The sequence below is a fragment of the Delphinus delphis genome, chromosome X, assembly GCF_949987515.2.
Source record: "Delphinus delphis chromosome X, mDelDel1.2, whole genome shotgun sequence".
NCBI lineage: Eukaryota > Metazoa > Chordata > Mammalia > Artiodactyla > Delphinidae > Delphinus > Delphinus delphis.
Genome location: NC_082704.1, coordinates 92,531,407 through 92,557,701, shown reverse-complemented (window position 1 = coordinate 92,557,701; position 26,295 = coordinate 92,531,407). Strand labels below are relative to the sequence as shown.

At 57.6% G+C, this 26,295-nt stretch overlaps 1 protein-coding gene across 4 annotated transcripts in view; it reads right to left on the bottom strand.

The window, feature by feature from the left end:
• BCOR (BCL6 corepressor) overlaps nt 1-24,943 on the bottom strand; it is a 43,561-nt gene extending 18,618 nt beyond the window's left edge. For all 4 annotated transcript variants that reach the window (XM_060003098.1, XM_060003100.1, XM_060003099.1 and 1 more), the window contains exons 1-4: nt 24,696-24,943; nt 5,582-5,707; nt 4,190-4,268; nt 412-3,252 (exon numbers count right to left, since the gene is read on the bottom strand). In XM_060003098.1, coding sequence (XP_059859081.1) covers nt 412-3,252; nt 4,190-4,268; nt 5,582-5,667 — 3,006 coding nt within the window. In that variant the 5' untranslated portion in view covers nt 5,668-5,707; nt 24,696-24,943. The remainder of the gene's footprint in view (nt 1-411; nt 3,253-4,189; nt 4,269-5,581; nt 5,708-24,695) is intronic.
• Nucleotides 24,944-26,295: the final 1,352 nt, after the last annotated feature.

Genomic DNA, 26,295 nt, shown 5'->3' with positions numbered 1-26,295 from the left:
AAAAAGTTGCACGAATCTCACAGACACGCGGCCGCTACACACCTCCACCAAGTATCACGTAAGGCATTCTAAGCAGCGCTTTTAGGTATATCTGTTAACGTACAGTAACGGCAGAGAAATCAAAGCGATTGATAGGTAAATGTCATGCAGTCTTTTAGACATCCTTCGCAATAATTAAAACTTCCGTTATCAGCATTCGAGTGGAGTTCGCTTAAAATCTACAGAATAACTTAAAGTATCCACTTACGTCCCCTTACTGGACACATTTCAAACATTTAAATTATCATAAGCTTCATTAACCAAATCAGCCCGGTGTCCTGCCCTATCATACCCCCGGCCCCCTCCTCTTCACACATTAAAAAAAAAACCTGACAACTGGTCAGGCTCCTGAAATTCGGGTGGGGGGCTCACCTGCAATGCCCGCTGCTCCCGGCTGAGCTGACTGGAGTCTGCGTACAGTTCGGTAGTGACACACTTGAACCGGTCACCCACGTAACCAGCGGAGTTTGCGATTCTCTTTGCCAGCTTCGATGGCTTCGGTTTCAGAACTTTGCCATCGGTTGATTCTGCCTCGTCAGCTCCGTCTTTGGTATAGGTGGGGGTGACGTCCACACTCGGTGGGGCACTGCCCACGCAAAACGGTTTGGGATCCTCTTGGGTTTTCCCGAAAGTGACCGCAGAGCCATCGCTCCCCAGGGTCGGCTCCAGGAATGAAGTCGAGACCGGCATCGCCAGGTTCTCCTTGTTGGTTCCCGCCGGAACATTCTCCTTGCTTAAGCCGAAGACTGGCTGGCCCGGAGCCTGTTTGAAAGTATAGGCTTCGTGGAAGTCACTGATGCGCCCCAACTCCTCTCTCAGGGCAATGAAATCCCGGTGTGGCTGCAGGGCTGGGTCGGGCGGGGGTTTGGTGGGCTCGGCACTCTGGCCGACGCTCTCAGCTGTGAAGCCGGGTTTGGACGCGTTAGCGTCGGTTTTCGCCTCTGGCTCTTCCCGGAGGAGGTCTACATAGACGAGCTTGTCACTCTTGACTGCGGTCTTCCCTTGATTCCAGCTGGGGCTGGGCTTTAGGTTCTTGTCCGCGGGGACTTCTGGATGTAACTTGGTGTTGCCAGCCTCCAGCATCTCAGAGAACCGGTTCCGGAGGCTTGGGTCCTCGTAGCGGGTCCTCTCGTGGGACCGGGACCTCCTCTCCGGTTTCTCCTCTTTAGTGATCTCGATGGGCGTGTGAGGTATCAACATGGGATGCACCATGCCCAACCCCAGCGCGTCCTGGTAGGTCACGAACTCCGGCCTGCCCGTGGGGAGCCCATAGGGCAGTCCCGGCTTTGGGGCGAGGTGCCCAGGGAAGAGACTGCCGTTGGGCAACAACACCGGGTGAGGGTAGACAGGGCCTTTGCCGTGTAAGGACAGGGGGCTTATGGCAATGCCCTCGGGCGCTGGGTAAGGCAGGTAACTCCTGGGGTAGGGGATGGGTGGGGACCTGAACGCCTCGTTTGGTGAGAGAAATATTGAGCTCGGCGGGAGGCCGTTCTCGTTCGCTTTGAAGCTCGGCTCTGGGTTGCTGACTTTGGCGCCCTTGCTGCCGGTGCCGCCGCTGTGCTTGGCAGGTGTGGTCGGGGGCTGGCCCACGTGCTGGATGACGGATGGCGTGGTATCCACGGAGCTCCTGCTGGTCTTGCTGCCCTCGGCGGTGGCATTCGGGGCCGGCGACGCAGAGGCCGGGCGGCCGGCGCTCGACACCGACCCCGAAACGTTAGTGACCACGGCGTCGGCGGCGCCCATGCGGGGACACGAAGAACTGCGCTGCTGCGGGATGGCCCAGTCCAAGGCCTTGTTTTTCAGCGGCAGGCCTTTGCCATTGTTCTCTTCGTTAGGACTTGGCCCGGGCACCACCCAGGACGAGGGAGCCGTGCTAATGATCTCAGATCTATAGATAGCACAGCCGTTTCCTGGAGGAGATAGAGTTTCTTTCGGAATCTCACTTCCGGAGAGCACGAGGCCGCTCCCGGCTCTGCTGTGAACCAGGACCGTGGGCGCCATCTTCTTCATGTGGTCGGCTTTGGAAGCATCTACATCCACCACTTTAGAGGACAAGTCTAGTGGCTTATCGGTGACGTCTTTGGTAACCGTCTGCTTCTCCAAGAGAGGAGGTGAGCTGCCATCTTTTCTGTCCTGACCTGCTGCTTTGCGGGTGTGCCCGGGAGCTGGCTGGGTGCTTTCGGCTCCTTCTGGGGCCTTAGGATACTTGCTGCTGCAGAGCCTGGCCGCGGGGAACTCGCTGCTGACCGTCATGTATGGCTTGGACAGGGTGACCGAGGGCGACGTGGAGATCCTGGCATAGTGCTTATGGAACTCGGAGTAGGTGTCCGCAGCGGGCTGGGAGGGCAGGTGGACGCGGGGTGAAGGCCGAGGCGAGGGGGGCAACAGGAGAGCCGTGTCCCCCGGCAGGCCGCTGGTGACCGCCTTGGCAGACGGCACCCTAGGCTGCTTACTGTTCTGGATGTGGGGATATGAGTGGGAATCGACCGGGTTCCCAGGACTGACGCCCATCTTCCAGGGCAGGCTTTTGTCTGCGCAGTGGACCAGAGGCGGGATGGCTGGGGAGGCCGAAGGCGTCGAGAGTCTCATGGGCGAGGCCAGGGACGACGGGATGTGGGGACTGACGTAGTGAGGTGGCGGCAGGTAGAGAAATCGCTCCCCGTTGGTACAGACCGGAGAATACAGCGGCTGGGCCAGGCTGTAGGACTGCTGAGGTAGCAAGGCCTTGTACATGTTCAGGGAATACTTGTTTGGCGAGTCGAGGAAAGGGTAGATGGCTGGCGTGGCCCCCTCCATGTAAGGATTGACCCAGGGCAGCCGCAGGTAACTAGCACCATTGATGTTGAGTGGGCTCTGTTTGTCGCTAGCAGGTCTGTCCAAGCCCAGTGTTTCTGCCGTGGGGACAGCACTTTTTTGTATTCCGGGTGGCGTTTTGTATATAGCACTGAAGCCATTTGGGGGCTTTCCGGAGACAGCGGAGGCCTCCACCGTCTCGGGCGTATTCGGTTTGAACTGCATCTCTGGGTTTCTTTCGGAAGAAAACCCCAGACCACCTATGGTTGTGGCAGCCTCCCGCCCTTTCTCTGAGCCCAGTCCACACAAGCTAGAATAGACGATGTTTCCGGGGACACGCAGCCCTTCCCGGATCAGGCCGGTGCGGTCCATGCTCAGCGCTGCCAGGCCATCGATCCGATGGGCCGTGGTCGCGTCCACCTTCGCAGAAGAAGAACATGGGTATTACCGAGGACACGCCTTCAAAGCAGCCCATCCCAGAGAGAAACCGCGGACTAGCTCAATAAGACATCAGCCTCGACATCTGAGCCGAAAGGGTTTAAAAATAAAGGATTCACAAGGTCTCTGGCCCCCTCCCCGCTTATCCAGAACCCTCCTCTGCCTGCCGTCTCACTTTTGTCCAACTAGTATCCTGAAAGCACGTAAAACGTTGGTCCCTTTAGACTTGAGGCCCCTGCATTAACTCAGTCATCTATTCACTCTGGAAGATCCACCTTCTCAGCAGAAATTCTTTGCTGCAACTGAGGTGATACCAACTCCACTGCTCTCAGAACCACCCTCGTGGGGTACAGAACTCGGACTCACCCTCCCCAGGCCCTGTCAGGTTGGGGCGGGGCGATGTTCCCTGTGGCCCCCCCCCCCATGTAGCGAGGCATTATTTAACATAACAAAAAACAATCTTCAGGGGGACAGTAAGGAATGAAGGACTTGAGCTGTCTCGTTTCTAAATCAATAAAGAGGCCATGGGTCAAACTGTAGTTGTGTCTTTTGACTTCCTCTCCCTGGTATCTGAAGACAGCTCTGTTTCACATTTTACTGGGAAGGTAAACCCTAAGGCTACAAATTTATCCAGCTGGGAGCACTGACGTGGCACGTAGCTTATCGAAGAAAAGGCGGCACATATCCCACCAGTCGCCAGGGGACGAGGACGTAAATGGCGAGCACAGCCAAGAAATGGAGCCAGGAAGAAACTGGGTGAGGCTTCGTCCTGCAGCCTAGGCTTTCTTTCTACTCAAACCCTGCCCTGAAACACCCCGCCCCGCCCCCAAAAGGCCCTTTAATGGTATGCAAATGAATGCACGATTGATTTACAGATCACTGATACTCAGCACATCAACAGAAGCCATGAATCTCTTACCACGTTGTGATTCAAGGGATTTTCTTCCCTTAGTTCCAGTCTGGCCTTTGAAGCGTCACCATCGTTTACAGGAATTTTCCTATTTAGAAGGACACACCAACTGCATGAAAGCATTCCTCACTTAATCCATCTTTCATAGATTGCCCCAGAATGGACCAGTTTCTAATAACTCCGTTTTTCCAACTGCCCTTAAAAAAAAAAACAAAAACAAAAAAAAAACAAACCTCCCCAATGGCCCATATTGAAAGTTGTCCCCGAATGGTGATCCAACAGGACTGGGAAAAACAACGGAAAGGCAGGGCAACAGGGATGTGAAATCACAAATGCGTCCTCGAGTTGGGTAAGGCAGAAATTCTGCACAACCACGTCACCCTCACAATTTTTTTCTCTAGAGAGGCCGGGCAGGGCAGTCCAGGCTCTGCTGTCCTAGCAGACCCTTGTAAGCTCTACCTGAGGACAGGCATGAAGTAATACAATGTCCAAAGCCAAAGTGGGGACCTCAAGGCTGGAGTCTGCAAGCTGGCTACATCAATCACTTCTGTGTTACCCGTGAGGACAGGCTTTCAAAAACTTTTCCCCAAACAAAGTTAGGTACCATATCCTACGAAACTGGTTTCCATGGTGATAATGAAGCCATATTTGACTGCCTCTATCAAAATGACGGGGGATACACACTAATATTCTACAAATGTCAGCTGCTCCGGGGGAAGCCGCACATCTGTGCCAGGCTGCTGCGGCTGCCCTGGAACTTGTTATCAGAGAGCATCGGTAAAGAAAGTGCTTGGTGCCGACTTCCAAATCCCCAGGATAAAATCACTGACAAGCGGCAGAGAAAAGTTTCATCATTACCCGGAAGAGCAGCTTCAATTATCTACTGCTTAGCTGCCTCTACCCCGCACTCCAAAATTACTGATTAGGAAGCATAACAGAGCTGTCGGGTGACTGAAACCAGGAGCCAATGGCCTCGCTGAACAGGCGGCGGAGGACGCAGAGAAACCCTGGGCTTCAATGATGTGAAGGGTGGCTATCGCCCCATTTATTACTGAGCAAACTATTTGTTTTAAAAGCACATCGAATGCCGATCCACCTGGGCCCACACTCCTGACATTTAGAGTTAAAGCAGCATATAGACTGGGATTAATTCTCCTTCATAAATATGAAATAATAAATTAAGGACGAAAGTGCACTGAAAGGCCGCTTTAGGGGCTAATCTCTTAAAGGGCGGCAATGCTTCGCTGAGCCAGGTTGCCTGTTAGGCAGGAGATCTCCCCCCGACCCCCTACCCCCTTTGGGCCCACTCTGGCTGTGAGGACGTGAAGGGGGGGCTCTGCTCAGGAGCCCTGGGGAAGGACCCACGCTCTCCCCAGGCCTCAGCCGGACACGCGCATTTACCTGTCGTCGCTGATCCCACACATGCGGACCCTCTCGCTGTTCATCCAGCTGTGAACGTTCCCATACAGGGGGGTTGCTGAAAGCATGTCGTCTTCTTGGATGGCAGCTTTTCTTCAAGCGTCTAGTCTGTTTAAAACAAAAAGAATCCCAGAAGGTTGAATAAAAAAGGAGCCAAAGAGGGAACAAGAGAAACCCTCCTTCTAGGCACTCCATACAGAACGCACTTGGGAAGGCAGACCCTGCTCCATGTTCTACAGACGGCCAGGAGCAAAGGAACACGCCTGAGCCAGAGGTTCAAGGAGGGAGCTGGAACTTCCCTGGCAGGAGGCGCTGGGGATGCAGAGAGGGTTCAAGAACCACAGGCCACACACCATTCAAGGTACAGCACATATCACCCTTAACCTGCCCTTCTCCCTCCCCCTTTCCCAGCCTTTCGGAGAACACACTTGGATTGAAAGCAGACGGTGCCTGATTCCGGGGAGCCCCACATTGATTCTTCTTGCGGCTGAAAGGATTGGGGACGGGGGTGGGGTGTGGGATAAAAGGCACAACGGTCCGGTGTGGCGGCCCAAACGACGACTCACTTCTACGGCTGCGGTGCGTGTGACTTACAGATGGAGGGTTAAAAAGAGTCAGTGGGCTGGCGAGCCACCCCACCCGGGCCCTAGATTAGATTAAGCCCCAAACCTGGGTGGTTTGGCCTGGGAGCTGCAGAGGGAGGCGGCGGAGTAATTCGACGACGCCTGCTCGCTGGGGACCAGCAATCAGTAGCGAGTGCAGAAATCGTAGCAGCCCAGGCTGCCGGGCTGGGGCTGGGGCTGCAAGTTTCCGGCCCGCGGGGAGCAAGCAGAAGCCACCCGTTAACCGTCTACCGGGAGGAGGGGGGAGGCTGCCGAGGCGGAGGGGAGAGCCCCGCCCCCTCCTTAACTTCCCGGCCCACCAGCCCCACCCACATCACATTCTAGTTTGCTGCATGAGTGAAGGGTCAGGACAAGCTGCATTTTATTAACAGGATTATCACGGCGCGTGATTTATCCTCGTGCAGGATTTTAATTGCTCTTTGGAGGTTGAGCCGTTTCTTTTGACTGCGCTTCAGCCCCATATCCTGCTGTTAAATGCTGGGTTAATAAGTAGGGGAGCCTTTAATGCCTGGGACCGATGGCCCTAGGCAATTCCCCTGCTCGCAGACTCCCTTGTCCGGGGCGGGGTGGCGGGGGAGGGGAGGGGAGGGCCCCCCCAGCCACGGCCTCTTTACACAGGGCCCAAACCTGAGTGTGAAATCACTGGTGTGCAGCTCATGGGGGGAACTTTTCTTTCTCCTCCCTCACACACCCACCCACACAGTTTCCGAAAGCCCAAATGTTCCCTAAGTCGACACATTTCCTTTGTTAGCAGGAAAAAATATGCAAATGCTTGCTTTTACACTTTAGCGCACGGAGCTGACTGCCAGGTCTGTTGGGTGGGAGCCACCGAGGACTGGGGACTCTTTCTCCGAGAGTGACTAGGGGTGGGGTCAGGGAGCACCTGGGAGACCTGAATCCCAAAGCCAGCCAGGCTATCCCTCTGCATTTCTTTGTCCTAACACAGGCTTTTGTCCACCAGCATCCCCCGTCGGCGGCCCCTATACAGAAGAGAACACCGTCTCAAGAGTCACACGGCCCGTAGTTAGAACTCAACAATGAAGCTTGAGGAGAGGCAGAGATCTCCCAGTTGTGTCCGGCCTGGTGGGATTCTAGAGAAGCTGTTTCTTTAGGAAGCATCCCTTACTTTAGACAGACTGGGGCACTTCCAGTGGCTGGCCACGGTGCCCCGAAAAGGTGGACTCAGATGGACTTGGGCATCAAGGAAGGTTCTGTGGGGGGCTCACGGGCTGTTCTTCCGTGTTTCGAACATACACATCAAGTTGGGGGCAGGCCACCACTAGTGCAGGGCCGACCAGAAGGCACATTCAACAAAGTGTCCCCTCGCTAACCCCTGCCGCCCCTTCTAACGAAAGGAAGACCAAAAGGAAGATGTCCAGGGAAGCCTCATCTAAAAGGTGGAGGAGCAACATTCCTCGGTGCAAGTGTCCTGGCCGTGGCTGCAGCGGGAGGACCACACCGTGCCACCCCCTGGCTGGGTGTCACGATGAAATTTGGACATTATACCAGAAGCCAAAGGGTCACTCCATCAAACCCTTAAGAAAAGGATGAGGGAAGAAGCGTGTGTGCCCTCGAAGCCCCAATCTTCTGGTGCCCCAGGCTTCAAAACTTACACAAGCTGCCTCTTACATGTCTCCTTTAGTTGTCACCTTGGGACAAGGACCTCTGAGCACCTGACTGAGGAAACAGAAAGGCCGCTGCCACAATCATCCTTTTGAGTCCTCTCCCCTCCCCTCAAAAAGGGCCAGGAGCCCCCTTCCCTTGAAAGGGCTTTTCTTTAGAAAGGGCGGCCTGGACTTAGCATGAGAGGGGAATGCAGTTTAGAGACACCTGGGACCACGGGGTGCTTTCAGAGTCTCTCCCCGCCCTTCCAGGTCTTGTCTGGTGGGGTTTTCAATATTAACGCCGCACAGATAAATAACACCCAGTGTCAGGATGAAGTGTTCTTACGTGCACAGGGTCAGATGGAGGGTTGAGGCCCCGAGCGTGGGCCGGTGTCATGGGAGTGGGGGCGGGGCGGGGGGCTGGCCGTGAAGAAACAAGAGGAGGAGGGGTAAGGCTCAGTATTGGATCCTGCTGGCTACACCTACACACACACACACACACACACACACACACACACACACACACACACACACACTCACTTATAATCTTTAGCTGCCCCATGAACTTTTTGTGAACTGTTTAAAAGTGGAGGTCTGTTGAACAAACAGCGGCGCCACTGCCAGCCATAATTTCATTGCAACGAGCTAAAGACTTTTAACTCTTCAGGTTCCGGGCCAAAGATGGACCTGGGTGGAAAGGGCCAAGGAGCCGGGGCCCTGCCTGGCGTGAGGCCCTTCTCCAGAGTGACGGCCCGAATCCTGGGCAGGAACACCCTCATCCTGGGCAAAGGCCATACTGCTTACACCCCACCATCACTGACGAACGGGCCCACCCCCCATCTCGCTGGGATGCAGAACTAACTAAGGGGATCTTGGGCACAAGGGACACAGAGACGGGGTCAGAGACACAGCCATGCTCACCCCGCTCCTCTTCTAGAAGCGGCTATTGAAACAGTTGGGGGGTCTTTCTTACTTTCTTCTTCTTTTTTTTTAACCTCCAAGGAAAAGTTCTTCAAAAGGGACTTCCCTGACCCTTGGCCGTGGGTCATGGTGCAGGGGGGCAAATGACGTGATTCAGATGACAGAGCGGGCGCTTTGCTGCTGTATATAAGAGGCTCATCTGCCCTTATTTCTCAACGACCCCCCCCCTTTTCTTCCACAGGTGGGTGATGCTTCTGGAAGTGCCAAGATGTGTGAAGTCAGTCATGAAAAGCACTTTACAAGCACCAACCTGTTTCCAGTGGGAGCTGCTAAGCTACACCTTGGCTCTGGGTTTTAACCCTTTTTCCCAGCAGTGGAGAGAAGGGGGCAAGGATGTGGGATAGGGATGAAGAGGGAAGGTGGCCAAGAGAAGGGGTCAGCCGGGGAGACGGAGGAGCGTCTGGTTTCTGAAGAACAGACCAGGAATTGTGGTGGCTGCCCGCTGAACACCCGGTTCTGGGAGAGACCCGGCTTGCAAAACGCAGACTCGCAGCGTGGTCTCCGGCTTTCGGTCTGGCCCTAAGGGCAAGCACAGGAGAGCTTGAGTCTCCCTCGACAGACTTGGGCCGTCATCTGGTCCAGGAGCCAAGAGTTATGATTAGCATCGGAGCTTGGCCTGGACACTGGGGAGAAGAGCCTGATTGGCGGAAAGAGGTCAGAGGGACCAAGATTAGGAGCTGTCACCCCAACCTCGGCATCCCTGAGTGAGGGCACCTTGGCCCTCTGTGAAAAGACACGAGGGGGCACACGGGTCCCCAGCTGCACCCACCACCGTTCTGCCGATCCCTGCCACGAAGACACCATTATGGAACGAGGAAAAGGAGGGAACGTTTGTTTTGTTTTTTTCTTTAAAGGCGACTTCCCTTGGCAGGCAACAAACAGGTCGCAAAGGAAGGAGCAGTGGCCGTGAGAGGCTGGCGTGAGTGCAGGGAGGCAGCACCAGGCCACTCCTGGCACCTCTCCTTTCTCTCCACCCCAGCTCCTCCTGGCATCGGGCCACTTTCCACTGCCTCCGCCCTTGAGGCGCTGATGGATTGGTTCAAGTCTGCACAGCACGCTTGTCAAGTGACAGCGACGGAATGGGAAGCAGCGTCACCAAACCATCCCAACTCCACTCCAATACTAACGGTGCCCCTTCCTAGGGCCTCGCCCTCTAGGCACCCCTTGCCGCATCAGGCACTTTTCCAGTTAGTGACCAAGAAGACCTGGACAGGTTTTGGGGAGCTTCCGGCTCAGAAGGCCGGGCAGACGGCAGGGCTCCCAGCCAGCATGCCATGTGCCACGGTCCTCCGTAGGCTGGGGACCTCCTCGGGGAAGGGGTGTCCCTCACTGCATGGGCGTGGCTGGTTCTCTGTGGAGGGCGCGCGTGCGTGCGCGCGCGCAGTCACCACAGCCTCCCAGCTCCCACTCTCATCCACGGCGTGTCTCTGGGCAGGTGGCCGGACCTCTTCAACTTTGGCCCCCTCATCTGTAAATATTTGGCACCGTGTTTTCCAGAGGATTAAACTGCACTATGGACTTGAGTTCTGCCTGGCAATAGCTGGTGCAGGCCACATCTAACCCATTAAACAGCATCTAACTCTACTAAACATACTATGTAACAAACCAACCCCAGAACGGCTACATAGTTTCTTTGCGGCAGAGGGAAGGCTGAGGCAGGGACACAGAGGGGGCCCGGGAGGGGTGACCTTCTGCAGAGTGTGTGGCTTTCATGGAAGCCCAAAGCTCATGGCGCGGGAGCCCTTCCTGGGACTGCTCCAAGCGCAGACTGAGTCACACACAGGCGCTTCTCTATTGGCGTCAAGGAAGGGAGGGATGAAGAAGTTCCTATTTTAGGACTGGGGGCCGCGAGGAGGTGGGAGATGAGAAAAAGCGGTCCAGGGTGTGCAGCGTTGGGGCAAGTCCTCCTGGGATGTTTTCCCCAGTATGTGTAGCAGTGGAGAGAGGGGAACCCCAAGGATGCCCCCAGGTCGGAGGGAGGGTCGCAGGCTTCCTGGGGTGTGGCTGAAGGAGGTCGCCGACTGGGTCCTGCAGCCGGGCATGAGTGCTGGGGGGGAGTGGGGGGTGGGAGGAGTGATCCAGCCTGCCCAGGCGCTGTCTCTTGGCACACTCCAAGTCATGGCTGTCGCCGCCTCCAGAGGCGTCCCCACTCACGACCCAAGTTTTGCATTAGTAACAGAGCTGCGGAGCAGGAGTGGGGGTGTGACGGGGTGGGGGCCGGGAAACTCACGCGGCCGGCCCTGACCTTTCGAGCAACCAGAACCTTCCCTGCCTCCTCCCAGGGCGCCAGAATAGAGCAGCGAGCCACTCGGGTCAGTCGGGAGTGAACTTGGCCCGCAGCGGCGGCGGCGGCGGCTGCGAGTGGGGGAGGGGCGCCCCCTCCCCCGCCTCAGCCCCGAGCGCGATCGGTCGGCAACAAAGGGATTTTCTCTCCCACCACACACACCCGCGCTGCCGCAGGCTCCTCGCCCCTCCTCCGCCAGGTCCGAGCGCGGGGCCGCCCCCCCCACGCACCCCCCGCCCGACCTTCCAGGACCCCCGGCTCTCTCGGCCAGCTCCCGACCCCAGCTCACCCCGCCCTTGCGCTCCTCTGGGCTCCCCCTTCCCAGGCGCCTGCCGCTGAATCTCTGACAAAAAGCAACTTTGGGTGGGCGCACGGAGAACCCAGGATGTGCGGCGGCGCGCCCCAGGGGAGTGGGCACTGACTGGAGACCGCTCCGGGCCATCGTCCTGCGCTCCCTTCGGCCAGTCTGGAGTGTTCTCTCCGTGGACGCCTCCCCCACCTTCCCCGATTGAAAGATGCAAGCCAGGTGTAGCCAACTGTAAAAGGGGGCTCGGGGGCTTGGGGAGGGGGGCACCAGCAAGGATCGACCGGGAGAGCCGCTGCCAAACCGGGGCTGCCCGCCACACACCCCCTTTCCCAAAAACAGAGCCGTGTCGTCCCCCATCCCACCTCCCCGTCAGCTCTCGGACCAACCTCAGACACTTCCCCTTCCCCACCCCCCACCCCCGACGCCAGGCCTCGGCTTTTTGTTCCTTTCACTTTCTTTCACGGTTGTGCCACACACAACCACGTGTGTATGCAAGAGGGGACCCCATTTGGAAGCTGGTGTCCCTCGACAGGAGGCAGCAGCCCAGGACAGGAAACCTAGGTTGAATGCAATGAATCAACCTTACTCCTCTCCTCCCCGCCAACACACCCCCTCGGGTCTGGTCCCTACAGGCTGGGTTCCCGCTTGGAGTCTACACAGCCTGGAGGCAAACCCAGAATGAACGATCCATAGACCACAACTCTAGAGGGGGTGTCACTGCACTGCAGCCTCCATCAGGGCTTTGGAGAAATAAAGTGAACTCACTGCAAACTCCTCCCCCCACAAGGAACAAGCTATACCATAAAGCTATTAACGACAGCTATCATTAGTACACACAGGACGCACAAAGGAACTTTTTACGAATAAAAGATGCGTAAAACACAGGGTCCTGTGATCTGCACCCGGCTTCCCTGCTGATTGTGTGCAGACTGGGAGTCCTTGGAAGGCTGGGGATGAGGGTCAGGGGAGGACAGGGGCTCCCACTTTCTTTACAAGGAACAATAGGAACCCCACGTCTGTTCATCTTGGAACCCGGAACACCCCAAACAAAGCTGTGGGAAAACTGCGGTAGACGTGGGGGCCCGTGAATTTTTCTAGCCGTTCAGAGCTTAATTGCTCCTCCTTGATCCGTGGGACCAGACACGACACCGCCAAGGTTAAAATGCCCCAAACAGCGCCGAGCAGATGTGAGCGAGCTGGCAGACGCGCAAATGAGGCCTGCCTCGGAGCACGATAACAAGTGACTAATACATTGCATATCGTTGAAAGAAAATTATTTTTCTCTAATTTGCATTTGCTTGGGGGGAAAAAAAAGCCAACCAGAGTCCCTCTTCACAAGCACGAGTCTAATCCTGGAAATACAGCCCGGCTGCTTTAAGAGAGCTGGAAGGAGGGAAAGACTGCCAGTGTTTTGGCGTTGCAGGCTTGTTTATCTTTCCGCCTTTCCTCCAAGGCGAAACTCGTTTTGCAAGCAACATTCCTACAGAAAATGGCACACGTCATAAAAAGAGACCAATTTATAGAACTGGCACCGAAGTTCATGTATCATTCCAGAAGCATCTCCCAGCTCCCCACTAGGGAACCCAACTAGATGTAGAAGTCCACATTATAACTCAGAGAGTAGATCTGGGGGCAGGGGTGGGGGGGGAGGTGGACCCATAATTTGCAGATATCCTGCAAGCTGTACACTCAGGGGCCAAAGTCACACAGAAGGGCAGAATATAGAATTAAGTCAGCTCTAAGTGATCCTCCGAAGCCCAGGGGCCAGGGCTGCGAAGCCTACAACCTTGAGATTGGGGGGAGTGGTTTTTACAGCCAGCTTGCCCCAGGACAGCCCAGGGGCAGGCCCATCTTCCGGACCATCCAGAGCCCGCCAGCTTGGACCGGCCCAGCGGGGTATTGCTGCCACCCACCAACTGTTCTCCCTCCCACCCTGGCGCCTCCCCACAGTGCCTGGCAGAGGACCAGGAACTCAGAGAAGGCCGGGCTGTGGGCATCTAGTTGATTAAGTCACAGAGTGGGTGGCGCTGTGGGCAGACCTCAAGACAGCACCGTTGGTCCTGCAGCTGAAAGGCAAGTGCACTCTTAAAACCGGGAAGGCAGAGGGAGGTGGGTAATCAAAAGCCGACTTGCACACCTCCCCACCCCCATTCACCCCCCTTCGGGTCCTGAACCTACACACTTGTGTTTCCAATCCAGGAAACAGGGCCGAGGGCATAGAACACAGCCGCCGCCTGTCTCTTGAACTTGTCTGAATAACAGGGCCATTTCAGAGGAAGAACAACGGCCTTCAGAGCCTCTGCAATTTCCAGAAAGCCTTCAGTTAATAATACATTCTTTCCAACAGGCTTGCTTTAGGGCGGAAAGTTATTTTCCCAAATCTTAACAACCCGGTCACAAGCCGCGGAGGCCCCAGGTCAACAGATCCCGGCCAAACCCCTCCAGACAGTTGACACTCGTGACCCCGCAGGCCTTCTCCTGCCACCTCTGCCTAACAAGTTCCCTAAACCACAACACACCAACCAGCGCGCACGTCCACCACGATCCCAGGAGCCAGAAAGATGCGTGTCGCGGGGTGCGGAGGGGGGGGCGGGTGCCGCCGCCGCCGCCGCCGCCGCGGGCTGTCTCGCAGCGCATCCGAGGGCTCCCGGGCCAGCAAGGGGCGGCCACCTCTGCAGCTCTCCGCGGGCCTGCATAGTGCGCGCTTTGTGTGAGCGCCGAGGAGGCACAGCGCTGCTCGTGCACCAACAGCTGTCACATTATTTGCACTCGCTGTAAACAGCCTTCACATTCCCCCCTTACCACATAGTTAAAGCCAGACTAACAATCCACAGTTAGAGATCAAACCAACAACAGCAGCATTGTGTCTGCCTTCGCACCAAGCCCAGCAGCTGGCAGGTTTCTCCGGAACAAGAGACCCCCCTCCCCCCACCCCTCCAGGCTCCAGCCAAGGCTAGCCGAGGCAGCAATGCGTGTGTCGCTGCCGATTGTCAAGGCAAGAGAACACAGCCATTTCGCGCAGAGTTCTGTGGGGTTCATCAGCTCTCTCCCAGAGTTTCCTCCTCCCAGGCCCCCTCCCCCATTTCCTCAGCTGGGAATAACGCTTGTTCAGCCTCCCAGGGTCAGTTTCTCTGCTCAGCAAAGCGTGGGTCGGCCTGCCCCGGCCAGGCCTGGGGTCCTGCAGCCCTCTCTACCGTGTCCCAGAGGCTAGGCAGCTCGGCACTTTCTGCAGCCCAAAGCCTCACGTGCTTCGGAAAACCGTCCAACTCCCTGAATCCTTCCTGGTCGCCCCACTGATCAAAATGTCTCCTTTATGATTTTTGGTTGTCGAACATTTCCATAATCGTCATTATTAGCACAAATTACACGCCTAATCGGTCCTTAAATAGATTTTAATTAAATAATCATACAAGGCTCATTTTATGACTTAAGAAATGCATTAGTTTTCGTTATAAACTTTCCACCAGGATATAGAATAATGATAGCAGACAAATACTTATTCTTTGAAAAGCACCAATAACTGATGGGCAGAGTATTGGAAAAGTAGACCCTGCTTCACACCTTCTGGAATCGAAGTGGAGACTAGACAGACCACATCTGCACAACTTCCCTCCGGAGAAGGGAGAGGGGATTTCTTCCTCCAAAGCATTACTTTTGTCTTCTCTTTGGGGCCAGGAGAAAGGAACCCCAAATGTTCCTTTTCCATGCCCATCTGAAGAGATTTCTCCAGCTTAGAAGTCTCTTCTAGAGACCACTCCTCGCCACCCCCATCTGTTTTTCACCCCTCAGTCTGCTGAGAGCCGAGGTGGAAAGCAGGCAGGCTGTGCTTGTTAAATGCTGTGTAAAATGCTGTTAATAAAATAATAAATACAAAGGATGGAGGCTGCTGGTTCCATGGGTGTTTTGACTGGAAATGCCTTGGCACTTGTCATGTGTTTATGGGAGGGCAGACAACTCTAGGATTTACATAGTTTGGACATTTCTGTACTTCATTTATTCTTTCCTAAATGACGTAGGCCTAGAGCTATTTCAAGTTTGCATTTGTACAGAACTGTTAAATGCCTAAGAGTTTCTCCAATTAAACCAAGTTTTAAATCAGACCCAAGGCTGGAACGTACTCTCGGCCTCGCCCCACTCCACCCCTCTGCCTCTGTGGCTGGAGAAAACAAACAGACACTCAACAACAATCCCCTGTCCTTGCTCTCCCCACCTTCACCACCAACCCCCGGGGGGGCACCTAGGGCAAAGGTTAAGGTGTCTTCAGATTACAGGCAAGGCCCTGGCTACACACACTGGAAAGCACTGCAGTTGGGCGCATCCTGGGCACACTCGAACCTCTAAAATAGTGAGCTAAGATGGGGGGAAAACTGCTGGCCTGGTAAAACCCACTGTTCACAAAACAATGTCAGCAAAGGCTGGAAGGCATTCTTTAGAGAGGTACCAGGGACTCATGCCTACTGAAGCTCTTTCAGCACAAAGGCTTTTAGGGGAAGAAGGGAAAAGGGGGGTGGGGGGGGGAGAGAAAGGGAGGGCTCCTGTTTCAGAGCAGGCATCCCCAGAGAGTCAAGAACCAAGTGTAGCTTCAATCAAACGCTGACTTCCCCTCTGGGAGTCTAGTAGGAAACCTGATCACAGTAGCTTACTACCGGCCTGGATCCACACAGGTCTGGTTTTCTTCTCATGCTAGTAATTTTTTAAAATACATATCGATATAAAAGAAGCAATCCCTGACAGACTTTATTGAAAACCACACTGAGACCTCATAACATCCGGACTTAATCCCTATCAAACAAACCACAGCACCTCTGGCCTCTGCAGCGGGCCAGACCCTTTCACCTCATCCCACCAGGTCTCACCCCTCCAGCCGCTGCTGTTCCCTCCCCCCGAAAGAATGACGGGAGGACTGGCCAAAGAGCACCTAGATACCGGTTCTGGAATCAATTCCTAACCATATAAATGATCCCACTTAGGGGGAGGAAAAAAAAATCCCAGCCTTTTCATATGGAATCCTTTAAAGCCCAGAATGCAAATAACTGTAACAAAGGGAAAGAGGAGCCCACAGAGGCAGACCTGGAGGAACAGCCTCAGGAATACCCTTGGAGGGGAGCTTAACCTGCAGGTTGGTCCCCAGACACTGGCCTACGCAGGTCTTGTTGGGGGGGCGGGGGCGGGGGCGGGGGCGGGCATCTCAGGGGCAGCAGGGAACAGAGAAGCAACTATAGGAATCTGACCAGTCATTCAAAGCAATTACTAATCCTCGGGGCCTACTATGTGCCGAGTATTCTTTGATCCTAAAGGTGGATAATTATTCCCAGTCTTACAAATGAAGAAACTTACTGAGGCTCAGAGGCCATAAATAACCTGCCCCCAAGGTCACACAGCTAGTAAAAATGGGCCACGGTCAAACTCAGTCCTGGAGTTGCGGAGAGGAGCCAATGATTGGTCAAACTGTGCCATCCGGAATCCCCAAGAAGTTTGGGAGGCTCCCTTAGCCCTTGGACTCCAATACACAGCAAAAGGATAGCACTGAACACCTATGAAATTCGGTCCACAAGGAGCCTGGACCCTAGTTTCTCCTACACCCAGAAATCTCTTGGTCCATGTGAAGTCTTTCGAAATTTCTGCCAACGTCCTACCCAATCTCCCTAGACTGGAACACCCTGGTGTGAGGCCAGGGATCCCCAAAAGGCTCCGCTTTCCCCTCCTCCAGGAGCCCAGAACAAGCAGTGGGAGGTGGGTGCTACTCTTAGGTCTCTGTAAAAAGTGCTGACACCTGGAACTAGAACAAGGCTTGCCACACTAGTTTTGCCACATAAAGCAATAAATCAAATTATCTAGACAGAGCAAAAGCCCTTTGGAAAGAGTGCCTACATCTACCTTTCCTAGGACTTTAATGAACAACCCAGGGACCAAAGTGGACTGGGGAGGCAACTGAGGGGGAAGCGGCTTGCAAGATGCTAGACCCTCCTGGACTCCTGGGGGTCCCCACAAAAAGCCAAGTCCCAAGACAAGCCGGAGGTTGGGGTGATCTCTCCTCTCCCCAACTTCTCATCCCAGCAGCGCAGGGTCGGCGCTCAACATCTCCTCCCCACCCCATGCTCAATTTCCTGGTCTGCCCCGGGCTTTCAGAAGCTTCGGGAACTATCCACACCCGATGCCACAGACGCCACAGGCTCCACGACCGAGGGCCGTCTCCAGCTCAGCTCGGTGGGAAGGGGAACGGGCAGGAGCGCCGGACACTCGGCCGCCCCTGCGGCTTCCCGGCCCCGGGCGGGTGGCTCCTCCAGCGGCCGAGGCTCCGGGTGTGTGAAATGGCTCCAGGAGCGCCTGGGGCAGGCCAGGGCCTCCGCAGCGGGAGGGACCGAGGCGGTGGCGGAGCCGGGTCCTCACCCCTCGAGCCAGCCAAACACGCCCCGGCCAGTGGCTCGCAGCCAGTGGCTTTCTCTCTTTTTTAAACTTTCCGGCCTTGGCGATCACCGCCGATTGGGACAGGATTTCCAGCCCCCGCCTTCCCTCCTCCACCCCCTCCGTGCAGGCCCTTCCAACCTCCAGGGAGGTGACCCCCGCCCCCGGGCACCGTGAGTCCCTGGCCCCGGCAGACCCTCCCCGCCCCCGCCACTTGGGCCACCTGGAGCGAGCCGCTTCCCAAAGCGATCGGCGTCCGGCCGAGTCTGGGACTGCTGCTGCGTCCGGGGAGGAACTCCCGCAGCCTGCAAAGGTCCAGGCCTGCCCGCGGCGGCATGCAGAACCGCCCCCTGCTCTTGCTTTCTCCGAAAGACCTGACGCGGGGGACGGGGGGGCGGGGGGAGTTTAAGGCCTGTCTTTTAAAAAAAAATTTAACTCTTCAGATGCAAGAATTTGGGTGCCTTTGGCACAGTTATGAGCGCTCGGGTAGAACAATAGAAATGGGGGGTGCCGGAAATGGTACAGGAAGACCCCTATAACCCTATAAACCTCTCCTCCCCCCAGCACTTACTATTAGCATTAAAAGATCCCAGTGCCCTCAATGCAATAGTGCCTGTTTATAACTTTTCCCTGCTGGGTCTCCGTACCCTAAACAAGCCCCCTCCTCACGTTTTGAAACCACCAGGGCAAAGACCGCTCCCAAATCTGTGACCTCCCGGAGCTCTTGGGCCTCTCACCTGCTCTGCCCCGGCACCCTGACCTGACTCACCCTCTTCCCCCCAGTAGTTCCTCTGGTTTGCACCTAGACAATAAATTTAGTTTAATTTAGCTTCCGGTCTTTAATTTTAGCAGGTCTCCTTTTTGCATGCAAATCAATAGGCAATTACCATCTAAAAGCTCGCCCAGCCCCGGGTCAATGTAAATTGATCATTGTCCGCCTTCCACAAAATAACACCGGGAGTCTGTGATGCATAATGAGATTATACTGGAAACTGTCTTTTAGATCAAATTATATTTTATGCTGTCAGGATCTTCTCCTAGCGGACTTCCCCGCTAGTCTAATCACGGGGCGCCGGAGCCCATGGGTGCCGAGAGGCGATGGCTGACCGGGGAGACATGGTTCTAAGAAATAACAAAGTGCGGGGACGCCCCCCCCCCCGCCGCCATTTCCAACACCCTCGACTAGGGGCAGGCGGAAATGAGCCTGCGCTGGGAAAGGGGGCCTTCTACAGAAACGTTGCGGGGGAAAAGCTCGTTGGTTAATTCCCATCCAACAGAAAGTCAGCTATCCCTTCCGGAAGAACACATGGGGGGCAACCAGCGAAAGCCGTCGGGCCGGGCTGGAGGTTGGGAGACGTCCCCGGCCAAGTGCTCGGGGCACAGGCGGCTCGGCTGCCACGGGGGTGGCCTGAGAAGACCTTCCACTCCTGCCCCGGCTGCTTCTCAAGCCAGCGCCACCATCTAGGCCCCGGCAGCGCAGCCAGCCTTGCAAACAGACGGAATCCTGCCGGCCGTACACTCGGGCGAAGCAGCCCGGTCGGGCCAGGCCGGCTTCGGCCTCCCCTCCCCTGACTGGGCGAGGCCCCTCCAGGCCCGAACCGTGTGAGCCGAGGGCTGGAGGCCTCCAGCCAGGAGAAGGTCCTCCCGCCCTTGCGCGGCCCCCGGGGCACGGGTGTGACCCTGGAGCTTAACAAAGGGCCTTCAGAGCTCCTTTCGGCCTCGGGCTGGCGGGGGAGGGGTGGGGCCAGCGGGGAGGGGAGCGGTACGGCGGCCCAAGTGGACCCATGAGGCCCCCCGCCCCGCCGGGCTGGGTCTGCCGGGCCCGCCGCCCTCGAGGAAACCACCGAGGTGGCATTGCCGGGGCCGCCGGGCACTCCCGAGGACCGTCCTGGGGTTCGGGCGGCTCGGAGGCCGGCGAGCCTCCTGCCCAGCCCCGCGGCCCGGCTGTCGTGCCCGACCCAGCGCGGACTCCACCCGAGTGCGGTCTTCCCAATAAAAGCTGGAATTCCCGGCTGGGCTCAGACAAAGAGGGACCGCGGCAAGTCGACGCCGCGGGCAAACCAAACCCAAACCGAGTTTACGCGCGCGTCTGGGGTCACAGAGGCGCCTGCTAATCCTCCCTACGCTGGCCGTCCCCGCACGGTCTCCTCAAGGGGGAAAAAAAAAAGGGAAAGAAAGCATACCTCCCCTTGATTCCGCCCAGAGGCCGAGCTTCGCACTTCTTTCGGTTCAGTCTCTATCAGTTCACTAGGCCCCGCGCCACCTTAGCAAACAGGACTTAGAGGAGCGCAACATCCCTTGCTCCCGACCCAGAATGCAAAGCTACTCCTCTTTTTCCTCCACCATCCATCCTCTCAGGGTCAAGAACTCAGAAATCTTTCAGAAATCCTCCTACCTGCTCAAGTCTCTTCCCCACTCTAGATGGGAAGAAACTGTAACAAGAAGCAATCTTAGTAACCAAAGGCCACCCACCCTTAGCTAGGCACCGTTGCCCTCAGTTTCCCTCTAGCCAAAGACACATTATTTCCCAGTGAATGAGTGTGCGAATGTGGTTGTGTGGCCCACACTTCCGTGCCCAGCTCTGTCTCACTGGGCAGGAAAATCTTCATCAGGCATTGAGGAGTTTTTGTCATTCAGCCTGTGTATCTAAGCATGGATGTATGCATGTGAATGCTTTTTGTGTTTCCAAGTGACCCTCTTCACACCTTTAAATGGGCTTTTGTCTCTGGAACGAACTTACAGAAATTCTGCTCCAGTTTCCAGCTCAACAAAGTCTGGGATTTTCTCCTAGAATCTCGCTCTAGGTCTCAGTATTTGCATACCCATGTTTACATTCCTCGCGGCCAGTTCTTTATCTCTTCTGTATCTCTTGTTCCGTGTGGGCACCAGAGCCCAAGTGTCTTGATTTGTCTCAGCACATGTCATTCAGGCGCACATCTTAATCTGTGCATTCCTGTCTAACACGTACACCTCCCCACGACTTACAGTCTTGCTTTGCCTATATAATGTGGCTCGTTCCCAGACCAATATGGGTTTGCAGTTTAACGTAAGTAGAGGATCCCCTAAGACTACAAACCCTAAAAGGAAGAGGAGGGGGAAGGAGAGAGGAGTGTGACTAATGATTCATTTCTCTACAGGGTAACCCACCCACCAATTTCTACCTCAGGGAAAGAACGAGACCAATGCCTGCAGAGTTGTGTTAAATTTTTAGACCAATTCAATGCTGACCCCATGTACGTGTATACAAATGATCGATCTTGTACACATCACTATCCCACTCTTGTTTGGAGGCTGCCTCCCTGCACATATCTTATTTGAACTCTCCACAAGTTCATGGTTAGAACTGTTTTTATTTACATAGACAGCTCAAGGACCCCTTTGCTCTCTCCGATGCATACCTGTACACACTGGCCAGGCATTTCAGGCTTGGGTCTTTGGTCGGCAGCACTCTCGGTCAGAGGCCCCACTGACTAAAGCTCTGAGCAGACCTGCACATACTGGGCCGCTGGGAACATTAAGGTCTAACCTCTGCATCTCCCCAACTCAGTTCCTTAAGTGAGGGTGCCCACTGTGTGTGTTCACACCTCCCCCATTGAGAAGTATCGGGTCAAATTAGATCACCTAGCAACTGCGTTTGGTTCGTCGAAGAATCGAGCCCAACGTACCAGGATGTGAGATTGCATACACAGAAGAGAAAGGAAAACCCTAAGCCCAGACTCCCGCCTCCTCTCCCCAGGGGGCTACTTTGCCTCCAGGAATTTCTACTACACTCCCCACCCCCACTCTCCCTATCTTCTTTAAAGGGTTAAGAGAAACCCTCGCAGCCTTCCCTCCACCCTGGTCGCTGGGCCCGAAGGCTCGCTCGCTCACGGGAGTCTGCCGCCGCCTCCGCGGCCCGCCCCCCCCTTCCCGTCCTTCAGCCGGGAGGGAGCCTGCATGCCTGTCTAGACCGATCTATCACAGGCACACCAACAACACCCGCGAGAGCGCGGAGACCCTACCCAGGTCCCCCTGCCCGCACGGTTCCCGGCGGACAGAACCCTGGAGCGTGACGGCGCCTGCAGGGTCTGGGTGGGAGCCTACGGGCTCGGGCTGCCCCGAGCGCACAGCGGGTCCGCCCCGGCCCCGGCCCCCAGCGCTCCCGCCAGCCCGGCTGCCGGGGCACAGTCACAGCTCTGCGCGCTGGGCAGTCCTATTTTTATCTTGTCTAATCCCAAACTGGGCGGGGAGCACAGGCGTCGTGCTTAGAGAACAAGAGATAGGCGAGGGAGGCGGGGAGGAGCAGCCAGGCAGCGACGCGAGCGGGAGCGAGTTAAAGACACAGTCGAGGCGACCGAGAGCAGGAAGAAAGAGCGGGCTGCGCGGGCCTCGAGGCGCCGCACGCAACGCGCCGCCCGGCGAAGTTACACTCGCCTCCCGGTCGCCCCTCGCCGCCCGTCCCTCCCCACTTCCCAGCGGCGCTCTCCGCAGCCCGGCCGCGGGGCCCCGGCCTGTGTGGGAGGCAGAGGCCCGGCCGGCCCTGCAAAGGGCTGGAGAGAATCGCTAATGAGCTGTGCGGCCCATTGATCCGGAGAACACTTCCTAATTAACTCTCAGTCACCTACTGGTGACAGCGCCTCAAAGGACAGCGCTGGGGCCGTCCGAGCCCCAACCCCGACCTGCCCGCGGAGAGCCTGGCGCCCGAACCCCGCGCGCCCCCCCTCACTACCCCAGGCAATCCCGGTGAGTGGCGGCGTAAACCCGCACACTAAAGGCCAGCCTCGGATTAAACCTGGACGGCATATTAATCAACGCCATCTCCCCCCTTGCTCCACGCGGTGAAATCATGCCCAAAATAAACACGGGAACCAACACTGCAAAGCCCAGACCACATAACAGGTCGGGGGTGGAGTGGGAAGGGTCGAGAAGCAAACGTATTTTCCAAGTGTCCACGTACAGGAGTCTCGGAGGCTGACAATTAAAATGCCTTCCACACAAGCAATTCTGTTGGCCAAACCGAATCCAACACCTCGTAAGGATTGATTTCGGCCCGCGGTGTCCGTTTCCAGTGCCACAGGAAGTGTCAGATGGCTAGAAATACCCAAGTCTGTCTGCGTTCACCACCCACCACCTTCTGGGGTGGGCCATTTCCTCCTCGTTTTTATTCCCAAGTCATTTTAAGGATTTTTCTCCAGAGACTACCCCTAGAATCAAATACCACTACCCCTCCTCTGGCCTTCTCTCAAAAAAGAAAAAAACAAAAAAAAAACGGCTAAAACCCTGAGCTGTCTACTCTAGACACAGGAGGCTGTACGAATACCTATTTGAAGCGCGCTGGTTTCTTTTTTTAAGGTTTGTTTTTAAATACACATAACCCTCCCCCCTCCTTCGCTCTTCCATCCCCCCAACCCTTTAGACGCCGGCGGCGCGCGCCCTCGCGCGCGGGCACTCACAGCCTCTAGCTGGAGATCGCGGACTTTCTGGAAAAGATTCATTAACTGCAAATTAAGCCTCGCCCCGGCCTCGGCCTACACGCGGCCAGGCTCAGCCGTCTCAGGGACCCGGGGACGTGCCCACTCGAAAGTGCAGGCGGCGGGAAGCCCGCCGGGACCACGCTTGCCTCGAGCCGCCCTACTCCGCACACGGCGCCCCGGGGCTTGCTTGGTAAACAGCAGGAGCACGTCGCCGCCGCCCCGAGCCCCCTAGTTGGCGGAGGCTCTGCAGCGCAGCCGCCCGCCTGCTCCGAGCGCGGGCCCCGCGGCGCGGCGGCGCCTCGCCCTCCCCGCCTCGGCCGAGGATCGCGCCCGGGTGCGCAAGTTCCTCTTCGCCCTCAGCCTCTGCGCCGCACGCCCTCCGAGTGGGACCAACTTCCTCCGGCCGCAGACTTGCACACGCCCTACAGGGCTTTCCACCAGACTCCTCTCTGCCCAGAGGAGGACCCAGGGCTCGCCCCCCCGCCCGCCGCCGCCCCCGCACGATCTACCCCCACTCCTGGGGTCTCACAACTTAAAACCAACCCCACGACGTCGCAGGGAGGGTGGGGGTGGACCAGGGTGGCAGATTAAAATTTTAAAAGAACATTTACAAAACAAAGCGTCTGACCTGACTGGCTGGCTGGCGGGCGGGCCGAGTCGGAACCCCTCGCTCTGCTCGATTTCCTAGTATTTTTTTTTTAATCCACGTGATTCACGCTTTAGAGCAAGCCAAAAAAAAAAACAAAAAAACAAAAAACCGGGACTCCCCTCCCGAGTCGCGCGGCAGCGGCGGCAGGTCGAGCTCGGCTCGGCCCGGGGCGCCCGCCACACACACCCTCGCGCACGCACACGCCGTCGTTCCACGAGCAAGAACGAGCTGCCCCCGGAGAGGCGAGACGAGGCAGCAGCGGCTGGGGGTTTTTACAGTTCTTTCCCGAGTCGAAAAAGAAAGCAGACGGGAACCCGCCGCCCTCCCCTTCCTGCTAGCGAGCTAACGCCGAGCCGAGCTTCCCAGCTTCCAGCGCAGCTCACCCCCCCGCCCCCCCCGCCCGACTCGCGGCGCTCAGCGACGACCGCGCTCCCGCGCACACAGGCACATACTGCCTGCAAACTTCCACTCCGCGAACTCCCTGCTCTCCTCCCAGCCCCCAGGGGGGCGGCAGGCCCCCCCGCCGCGCCCCCCCCGAAGCCCACGCCGGCCGCTTAGGTTGGCTGCATTTTTAATAACTTACAGCTAGGAAATAAAAACGAAAGCGAGCAAGGCAGCCAAGGCAGCCAAAGTGAAGCGCGAGGCACAAGCTTCGAGGGGTACGCGAGAGAGTCAGAGGAGCCACCCGCCGCTACTCTGGGCCCCGAGGGAGGGGGCCGACTGCAGTCCGCCGCACGCACGCTCGCCAGCCCGCGCGGCCTCCCCGGGGAACGGTGTTCCGGGCACTGACCTGAAATCCCCGGCCGGGGAGTAAGCAGGGAGCCTGCGATCCGGCGCTTTGAAGTTTTCCCCGGAGCAGAGTCGAGGCGGCGAGGAGGAGCGACGGGAGGTGGGGTGGGTGGGGAGAGGTGTGCGGGGTTGGAGGAAAGTGGAGTGGCGACGTTGGCGATGGGAGAAGGGGCCGGGCCGGGGAAGCGCGGCGAACAGCAAAGTTTGCCGTCCCCCGCTGCCCGCAACCCGCTCGCGGCGCCGCGATCGCTCGCCTCCCTCGCCGTCTGCTGCCAGCCGGCTGCCCTCGGGGTCGGCCCCGCCGAGGGGTGGGCTCTGGGCCGGGTGGGGGCGGGGCAGGGCGGGGCGGGCTCAAAGCCTCCGGGCAGGTGGCGACAGCCCCGCGCGATCCTCCGGGCTCCGGCGGCTGGGCCGGGCTCGGCCGGGCTCAGCAGCTCTCGCGCCGCCGCTGCTGCCGCCCGCGCTCGGGCAGGAGCCCCAGCGCCATGTTGACGGTTCGCCGCGAGCGCCCGCTCGGGCTGGGTGTGTGAATGTGTGTGTGTGAGTGTGTTGGCCAAGTCTTCCCTGCGCGGCGACAGCGCGGCTTGGGCTCCCCGCCCGGCAGCTCGCGGGCTCCCCCTCCGCCGCCGCTGCCGCCTCGCTCCCGCTCTCGGTCGCGGTCTGGGCTCCGGCGCGTCTTCCCCGCTGCCGCCGAGCTCGGTCCGCGTTCAGCAAGGAGCGTAGCTCTGCCTCACCTCGCCGCTGGGAGCCCAGGCTCCGTCTGCCGCCGCACGCCGCGATCCCAACGCGTCCCCCCTCCCTGGTTCCCTCCTCTTCCTCCTCCCCCTCCCTCCGCCCTCTCGCCCGCCCGCCCTCCCTCCCTCCCTCCCAGCAGCCGCCTCCCCTCCCCCCGCAGGCGCAGCGCTCGGGCGACAGCCGCCCGCCCGCCGCCGCCTCCAGCTCTCGCAAGTTTGAGCTCCCCCAGCCTCCGCTCACCCTCCGCTCACCCTCCGTTGCGGCGCCTGGGCGGTGGGGTTTCGGAGGCGTGATTCCCCAAGAAAGGTTTGCCCGAGTTTCCCCAACCGTCATCGATTCCCGGCGCGTTTCACCTCTCTGGGTCCGAACCCCAGACCACTTGGGTGGCGTCCCCCTCGCCCCTTGTCCTCCCCTCCCCCGCTCGGACCGAGTTGGCTGCGCACACCCCGCCCGGGCGCGCGTCCTGGGCGAGCGAGAGACCGACTTGGGCGGCGGCGGCGGCGCGGGCGGCCCGCTGATCCTGAGCCGAGGGGATGGGGGGCGGCGGGGGCGGCTCTCCCAGCCGCGCGCCGAGACTCCCCTCGCTACCCAGAAGGCCAGTGGAGGACCGCAATTACCATAAAGCGCCTAGCACTCGGCTCAGCCAAAGCTGTCAAACCCCAGCGGCAGCCGCCGCTGCCTCCTCTCGCCACCAGCGCTGCGCTCTCTCGGTCGTGCGTCCCCTCCGAGACCAAGCAGAGCCTGGCGAGTGCGCGTCGGTGCCCATCCACACCCTGGGTCCCCCCTTCCTCCCGGAGAAGCCCTTTCCCATTTCGGTGTCAAGAGCTACCTGAAAACACCACCTTGGGCAACGGTGGCCGTTCCGC